We start from the raw sequence: 9,446 nt of genomic DNA on the forward strand, positions 1-9,446 counted from the left end.
TGGGTCCTGTAGCATATTGTCAGAAAAGCTATAAGAACAGATTTTCTGATATTGGAATTATTGAAAAACACAAATATGTGAACACATTAAGGTGTATTAGGCATGGGCCTCTCCTCACATGAAACGTGTAAAGGTATTGTGGCATAATGCACCCTCTATCACAGGGGTGGGGAACCTATATCTGGAGGGCTATTTGCGGCCCTTGAGGGCGTCTTATCCAGCCCCCAATGTCATTTTAATGTTATGTAGCTTCACATGAAATGTGACACATTTTGTAAAGGAATCTTACAAAATACATTTGCAATACAATTAAGTTATATTCAGAGAGAAGGTGGGGTGTGTTTTAAAAGTGGCTGCCTTCAATATAGGCCTAAAGTGCAGGGGGAAATCTGTTGTCATGGTACGGCCCTCGGAGGACTTTTACGGCCCTCTGATGAATTTGAAGTGGCCCCTCGAATGAAAAAGGTTCCCCACCCCTGCTCTATCATATGCCTTGCCTTAACCCATGTGCACGGTGTGATGCAGCATGTAATAAGTTATATAAAACATGTATAAGGTAATATGCCGGAAACTTGGCCATGGGAAGTATCTGTGCTTGAGAAGTGGGTCACCAAAATTAATTGATGAGAGTGTGAGTGGGATTGGTAGACCATCATGATGTTCTCTGTCTGCCTACAGGCCTTCTGTCCAAGTGTAGGATGACTAGTAAGGACTGAATGACACCAATATTTTTCCATTTGTCTGAATTTTCTATTGCAACCCATGTTATTTCCTCTTCGGTGGCAGCTCTGAACCAAACTGCAACGTACAGTATGAGCAGAGGATGGATCCAATGACAGGAGTGGAAAAGGTGAACTGCAGCCTTTGTGGTGGGGCCATGTTTCCCAGTGAACAACAGCCATTAAGGGCCACGTTTCCCAGTTGACATTGCAAGAATCTGATGCTGAACATTTCTGGCTGCTTCTGAACATCTGAGTAATTATGATCTCGGAAACTTGGATTACCACTAGGCACCTCAAAAAGCAAATGAGAAAACACATTTGAAAATCATATTCTTTTCTTTTTTCAGAAATTCTGTATTAGCACAAAATGCATTTTACATGATGTATTATAAATAAGTATTTACAAGTACACTTCCCCACGTCATACACCCAAACCATTGTACAGTATGATCTACAATGCAGCCTTTTACTGTACAGAAAAAACACTCTAGTGTGCAAGGGGTTAAACATTAACAGAACGCATATAAAAACAAAACCAAGCACAGGGAGATGTTAAAAAATATGCTGAAGTGACTTACCAGGACAGTTGAGCTCATTTAAAATTGTTTCAGCTATTGATTTATTCTCTTAAACAATTACATATGTCTACCGGTATTTCTATTGGGGGGGTTTCAAACTCATTTCCTCTGGTCTAGGCCTTCTGGCTAAGTCACTTCATCAAATACCTGGAATACCAATCCCATCCTCAAACAATAATATGTACAGACACAGAGAAACAAAAGCAGAGATGTATAAAGTAAAAGTAAAAGTACTGTTACGGATTTAATTACAACACTAGTAGTAGAAAATTTTTAACTACGAAATATTAAACTAGTTGTGTTGTAGTTACACGTATACGTACTTCTATTTTATACATCTCTGAACAGCAGTGACCTTTGGTCTCTATGAAAAGAGGTGAAATTCAGTAACCATAGAGATGCCTGGCTCATCATACACATCCTAAGTCCATCGCAATCAGCTGTAGGAATGAGCAAGTCTCTAATGAACCCAATCATTCATAGCATTTCAGCTTTGTGATGAACCCATATCTACCGTAATTTCCGACCATTAAGCCGCTATTTTTTTCTCATGCTCTGAACCTGGCTGCTTATATACCATGACGCTGCTAATTTATAGATTTTTACATGTGACAAGCACGAAGTGAACATAGTTAGTTCCAGAACGACTGTTTTGTAAATTTCCAATGGTATCAGAGCTCCAAATTAACTTTTTTCAATGTTAGCCAAAATAGCTAGTAGATATTAATCGTACTAGTCAAACATACACTCACTTATTGGTCAAAGTGGATAGTACTAAGGTTTATTTTCTACCAGCCAAACTGAATTTTCACCAGCACTTGGCTGGTTAGTGGGTGTTAATTTAGAGCCCTGTATGTTACAGCGTGGACAGAGTTTACAGAGGACAGGTGCAGCCTATGTATGTAAAAAAATATATATATATTCCTCTTAATTTGAGTGGGTGCGGCTTATAGGACGGAATTTACGGTAACCTTTCAGATCTGTAGATGGTAACCAAGCAACGAAGCAGGAAGAAACATTCAGGTTAATGGCTGTCTGTGGAACAGTTCAGAATATCTCCACTCTCAGTCTTTAAAATCTGCAGCAACAAGAACATTCTTCCATGAGGCACACACTCTTTAGGTTTCATCCTGGTTTGACATCGCCTGCAAGACAAAAAGAGGCCAAAATATCAATATACTGTGCGCAGTAAAAACAATGTGGACAACAAAACTGATTAAAAATGACCAATAATTCAAGAACGGAAAAATCACAGTGACTCATACACTTTTCTATCATTTCCTAATGTACCGTACAGTACTTCAAATGAATGTTCCTGTCTTGAATACTGATTCTGCACTGCACAAAGTCATACTTCTAACCAACTTAGAAAAGTTAACTGAAGTGGCTGAATTTGTTTAACACTAGTTACAGACTTCTGCTTCTGTAAGTTCAGAACATAAGTGGGGAAGCAACCCAGAAGGGGAATGTTAGAGAGCCCTAGGGGACGTTGAGAAGAATGCAGCTGAGAGGGGGAGGCGCTTAATTACCATTGGGAGACATTAGTCCATTTTATTTTTTAATTAAAAAAAAGGTTTAAAACCACTGCAGTACAGTGTAATTTAACTTCATCTGTCTGTCTAACAGAAGGCAGTATGTGTGGGGCAGCCATGGCCAAGTAGTTAAGGAGATGGTCTTTAGATCAGAGGGATGCGAAACTTCCACTCCCTCCCGTGGCTGAGGTGTCCTTGAGCAAGACACATAACCCCACAGTACTCAAGGGACTGTAACCAATACCCTGTACTTAAAATAACTGTAAGTCACTTTGGATAAAAGTCTCAGCTAAGTTTAATGTAATGCGGAAAAGGCGATCGCCTGTCCCCCGCTCACCTGTTTGAGGAACTGGCGTCCAAAGTAACTAGTGGCCATGTTCTTCAGGTTGGTCCTGGTCCCCACTTTGCAGCGCACATAGCCGTACATGTTGGCACCCTGCAGCACCACGCCCATAATCACCACTGCCTGGAATCAAGATAGAGATGATTAGATATTAGATATTATATTACTACTACAGATTATTAGATATTATAAGGGTCTCGGCACGCTTGCTGTGAGCCGCAAATTATGCGCGTCAGGACGCGCGACCGACTGCACATGCTTGCTTTAAAAGCAGTAGACCAACACAGAAAAATACTAGCGGTGTCATCCAGGGGGCAGAGAGAACAACATTCTGATAAGGAAATTGGGAACACAGACTGTAAACAAAACAAAATAAGGACACCCCGGGCAAGGAGACGATACTGCTACTTCTATATTTGCACCCTCTTTTGTCAAAATGCGACGGGGAAGTATGATCGCAAATCGAATGTTTGTAATTTCGGACAAGCTCGAGACGGTCTTGAAAAGTTGTCGCCATCGTCGTTTTCCCCAGAAGCACTTGTATGGAACTGTGCAGTCTTTCTTGCGATCGCCCCCAGCGAGTTCGAAGATATTGCACCTAACGCACGTGTTTGGTTGCAGTATCTAACACGCGTAAAATTGACATGAATTGCGCAAGTTAACGCGTTCATGAACGAATTGTGCACGCGCTCGCGTACCCTACAGCAAGCATACCGCCAGCCTAAATCTCCCCTGCGGCACCATACCCATAATTACTCGCGCCTAGATTAGCCAGAAGTACCACAACTTGACTTCCTTTTCAAATCACCACAACTTCACATCCTCTTTACATCACCACAACTTCACATCCTTCTCAAATCATACGATTGAATATCTGTTTCAGTTTATGGTAGTTTGCTCTTCTGTTTATTAAAAAACAACCTCACAAAACAAAAACAAAATCCAATCTAGGCCTACCAGCCACTTGATCTTGAAGGAGAAGAGGGAGCTGAATGCGAAGATCACCCAGATGATGGGGCAGGTGATGAGGCCCAGCCAGAAGATGCGCGCCTCAGAGTCTGACGCCTGCTTACCAGTACCCTAGTGGGACGGAGACACACGACCAATATTAAGGCAATAACACAGAGACAAAACCAATAGTATAATAATAAAATCACAATTTCCTTCTTCCCAGAAAGCTGGTAAAACAGAGACAAGACCAATGATATTAAGGCAATAACACTTACAGAGGTCTTAAAGGGACACTCCACCCATTTGCATTAGGCTTTCCATTGCTAGACACCCAGTCATACTTTTGAATGGTCATGCAACACTCTCTCAATTCCCCCTGAGACAGGAGAAATCCGTATTCACCTCTTAACACTTCCTCCTACAATGATGTAAAAATCGTCATTTTGCATCATTGTAGGAGGAAGTGTAAGAGAGGTGGATTTCTGTTGAGACTACAAGCCTTTTTCCCACCCTTTCAACACCGCCCTTTAAGGGACGCAAAAAAAAGTTCTGACAGCATTGCAAACCACTTTCGAGACTGATGATTTTGGTTACCCCCTCACTGACACTACACATACTTTGAAAGAGCTGGTGTGCAGTGGGCTTTGTGCTTACTGTGCTGAGTGATTTGACTACCATGTTCACAAATAATTCTGGAGAGAAATCAATGCATGGATTTTAATTTACACACGCGCATGCACATGTGACGGAAGTGTTGCTGCACAGTTCGCCCCCCTCAGGGCGTGAACCTGCCACCTCATCAACGACATCGGTTCGGCAATGGGAGTCACAGTACGAGTGCGCTGAGCCCAAGGGCCGGTCCGATAGCCCAACGCTACCGCACTGTATTGAGGTTTCGGGAGGGAGGTTTACTAGCGTTCCACGCCGAACTCTGCTAGTTGGCCTCCGTACACTCTCCCCCCTAACGGTACATACACACTGAGATATTCACGTTCACTGAACGTGTCCAGGAGCATCGCGAGGCCGAGAGCTTGGCGGGCTGCCTTGAACACTACACAGTCAGCGTCCACATTCTATCCGCGGGCAGCAGCAATTCATTTTCAATTCAGTCCGTGCAAGAAAATAGACTCGAGTTCTATTTTCAAGGAGCATCGCGGACATGTCCGGTCGGGCCAGACATGCTCCGCGCTTACGCCGCGCTCCTGTGTGCAAGGCATGATCTGTTTACATGTATTCTAACCGTTTCGGACTGATACCGGACACGTTCAGTGGACGTTAAGTGGACGTCCGCACTTGCGGTGTGTATGCACCGTAAACCTCACTCCCATCCGGGTCACGGCACCACTGTGACGGAAGTGTTGCTGCACAGTTCGCTAGTTGGCACACAAAATCAAAACTATAGTAGAGTACCTTTCTGGACTCAAAGACCCAGTGGCTTTTCCCGTCATCGTCCACCTGATTCCACCATCGCAGGCCCACCATCAGACGTCCAGAGATGTTCTAATAGAGATAACACAGAGAATGAGAAACGGTTTACACATCCTGTGTGTGGATATATTTTGAAACACATTGGCTTTGGCCTCTTGTTCACACATAGTCAGAGCTTTAGAATGCACATTTTAAAACTCCGGTTTTAGAAATATCCCATCAAGGGGGTTAAAACTTGTAACAACCGGGTTTTTATTTGTATCCACATTTTTATGCAGCAAACTGGCTGTAGTAGCTAGTTTAATATTTGTTTATAGTTTGTAACCAACAATGTTTCTCACATGTCGCTTATTTGTGAATATGCAAAACATGAATATGCAGACGGTGATCCAAACTAACTGAGGGCTATACATACATTAGGCTCAGACGCAACCAAGCAGGAATTTGCTTGATCACAATGAGATCTGCTTGGTCTAATAAAGGTGGGGTTGAATGCTTGGCAAACAAGATGGACAGTTTTTTCTAACGTGATTTCCCAACAAATAAAAAACGCTGCTTCCTACTTGAAGCAGCGAGTGAACTGTCTCACAGCCATGTGGACTACGGCCCGCAATTTACGTCAGATAGATGAATGCCAATCAGGGTAGATTACCGACATGGAGTAGTTGCTCTGAGGTGACTGCGCCGCTGCTTAGCAAAATATTTGTTCCCACAACCGTTTAATGCAATGTGACATGACTGCGGTGCACAGTCACTCCCATATGCTGCATCGTGGACAGAAATTCTAACCAGGATGCAGAAAAAACACAGTCACGAACGACCTTATTAAGACACCACTGTGCATAGCCCAATAGTTAAGGCAACGCAGGATGACGACATCCCACCTCCCCCATTCATCCACTCAGAAACACACACACACACACACACACACACACACACACACACACACACACACACACACACACACACACACACACACACACACACACACACACACGTGTGTGCACACTCACACATCCCTACACACCTTGACGGTCCAGAAGTCGCAGCAGAGCAGCAGGATGATGGTGACCATGGGAGCGATGAAACTGCTGCTCAGCAGTTCACACAGCAGGTACACCACGATGGCACTCACACGGAAGAAGAGGTGGAAGAACGATGCCACCGGGTGCCTACAACACAGGGGAGGGAGAGAGGTGCTTTGCTAGTAAAGAAAAAATAGAAATGGTGCACCAACGCTCACACAGAGATGCAATAATAACACCAACACTGTGAAGTGCCTTTCAGTAGTAATCATCTCAGTCACTCACTTAATTTTGGACTTTTTCCGTCCTGTGTCTTCCTCAGCATCAAACAGAGAGACGTCATCATTAGAATCCTGGGTGGGGGACACGAGCACAGATCATAAAAAAGATGAGATTTGGTACGACTAACATGCAATCAAACACATCTCAGGAGTCGGACACAATCTAAAATCGTGAGCCACATAAGTCTTGTATTCTTGATCATGGCAGACAACTAGGTGATGCACTGGTTGATAACATAATATATAGGAATGGTGTGCAACTGAAGTTTTAAAAAGAATCAGGTGGCATCACATGACTCGATGAGAATTGACATTCAATGGAATTGCTAGACGGAACAGACAGGGTGAAGTAGTCTACACTGTGTGCAGAATTATTAGGCAAATGTGTTTTTTGACCATTTTGTCTTTTTTATGCATATTTTCCAACAGCAATCTATATGAACATGAAAACCTATTTGATTTAAGCATTCCAGGTCATGTATATTTGTATAATAAGATGGGGGTGTGGTCGAAGGTGCCTAACACCTTATATCAAGTGTGCATAATTATTAGGCAACTTTGTTTTCTTCTGGGAAAATGGGCCACAAAATAGATGTAAGAAACTCTGAAATGTCTATAAACAATTTTGAAGTGTTCTAGAGGGATGTGGCTGTCTTGAAATTTGCAAGATGTTGGTCACGTTCGTACAGAACTATCAGATGCACCGTTACAAAGTCATCAGTCTCTTAAGAAATGTCACTGCCAAACATTGAGAAGAATTTAACATGAAACTACAAAAAAATGATCACCCTGCAGTCCTATCATATTCCAGAACAGACACCAACACAGAGTGTCCAGAAAAACAGGGTATTGAACGCTCAGAGACATGGCCAAGGTAAGAGGGGATGACACCAGACAACCATTCAACAAGTTAATTAAGTCAAAACGGGGGCAAAAATACCTGGGGACAAAATTTTCAAAGGTTTTATGGACCTGGGAAAGTGACTCTTGACAGAGAGGGTGGATGAACCCATGGCTGGATCTTTTAGAGGGAGAAAATTGCATCTTTTACGAAGACAATGGTATTTATGCAGTAATCTGCTGGTATTTAAGTGGAACTCAGCAACTGATCTGAGTGTGCACATTACTGATCTAGCCATAGGCTAATCAACCTGGTCCATTAATAGTCACTTTCACTAGTTCATAAAACCATTGAAAAAACTGTCTAAAGACATTTCTTGACCCAGTCTTGACTTAAGTTACTTGTTGAGTGGTCTTCAGGTTTCAACCTGTTTTACCTTGGCCATGTTTCTGAGTGCTGAATACAATGTTCTTGTGGACAGTCGATGTAGGTTTCAGTTCTGGAATATACCAGCACTGCAGGGTAATAGTTTTGTGGTAGTTTCATCTTCAATTCTTCTCAATCTTGCAGTTACTTTGTGAGCACATGTCATGTGACACTGATGGCTTGTAACGGTGCATTAGATGGCTGTGACCAATATTTCAAGACAGCCACACCCCTCTAGAAGACTTCAAAATTGTTTATAGTCTTTATAGAGTTTGTTAGATCTCTTTTGTGGCTCATTTTCCCAGAGGAAAACAAGGTTGCCTAATAATTATGCACACTAATTTTGCCCTTATATAGGGTATTGGGCTCCTTCGATCACATTGTCTCTTATTATACCAATATGCATGACCTGGAATGCTTAAATCCAATAGGTGTTCATGTCCATAAAGGGTGGTGGCGGACAATATGCATAAAATGGACGATATTGTCAAAAAAACTTGTTTGCCTAATAATTCTGCACACAGTGTAGTTCTAGTTGAAATGCGTAAAAATGGATGAGCAATTGGGGGTTATTTCTTACAATATCAACAAGCTAGATAGTTTCTTACTAACTAAACAATGTTTAACAATCCATCAATCAAAGCAAATGCCATACACCTCAATCACGAGAAACAAGATCACATAGCTAGCTAACCGCTCACTAGCTCATACATCAGTCGAGTTCATTATTCTTTGGAGGAGGACCAGTTTGAGATTTAAAGAGCAGAATATAAAGTAGCTAGTAAGTTGAATGTCTAATGTCGACACCAGACCATCACTGTAATTTAAAGGATACGAGTTTTAATCAGAATGCTAGCCAGTAGTTGTTCGGAGTGTCAGATGATGTGCCTCTGAACATCCTCAGTGAAGTTTGTTTGCACGGTTGGATTTAGTTTAGAATCGTACTTTGTAGTTTTATCCTTGGGCAATGACCATGTTCCCAATGCCTGTTACACACATATTACGATAAACGTAGTGAAAATGACAACGTGGAATTCACTTACCAGTCGCCTCATCTTTACACAGAAAAGTGTTTACGGAACCTTTTCCGGGTTGTTGTGGATGACGTGACCTGCGCGTTTGCGCATTCTCAGCAAAATGGTGACGTGTCTGCTCACTGTCTAATCAATAACATTTTTGTCCACTAGAGGGAACCCTATGATAAAAGTTGTTTTGTTTTACTCCAAAACCCAAACTGAATGTCACACACCAACTTACATAATAATTATTTATGTATTGTTTTTATTATGTCATACAACATAAGGACACAATAACAACAC

At 42.1% G+C, this 9,446-nt stretch overlaps 1 protein-coding gene across 1 annotated transcript; it reads right to left on the bottom strand.

Annotated features, from left to right (window-relative positions):
• Positions 1–761: 761 nt before the first annotated feature.
• tvp23b (trans-golgi network vesicle protein 23 homolog B (S. cerevisiae)) lies at positions 762–9,252 on the bottom strand. The gene is made up of 7 exons (XM_063221773.1): positions 9,171–9,252; positions 6,865–6,932; positions 6,582–6,726; positions 5,537–5,626; positions 4,133–4,255; positions 3,170–3,298; positions 762–2,445 (listed from the first exon to the last, which is right to left on the bottom strand). Exons 1-7 carry the CDS (start codon positions 9,180–9,182, stop codon positions 2,419–2,421), a joined length of 594 nt encoding a protein of 197 aa, XP_063077843.1. The 5' UTR covers positions 9,183–9,252; the 3' UTR covers positions 762–2,418.
• Positions 9,253–9,446: the final 194 nt, after the last annotated feature.

This window comes from Engraulis encrasicolus, chromosome 17 (assembly GCF_034702125.1).
Source record: "Engraulis encrasicolus isolate BLACKSEA-1 chromosome 17, IST_EnEncr_1.0, whole genome shotgun sequence".
Classification (NCBI taxonomy): Eukaryota; Metazoa; Chordata; class Actinopteri; order Clupeiformes; family Engraulidae; genus Engraulis; species Engraulis encrasicolus.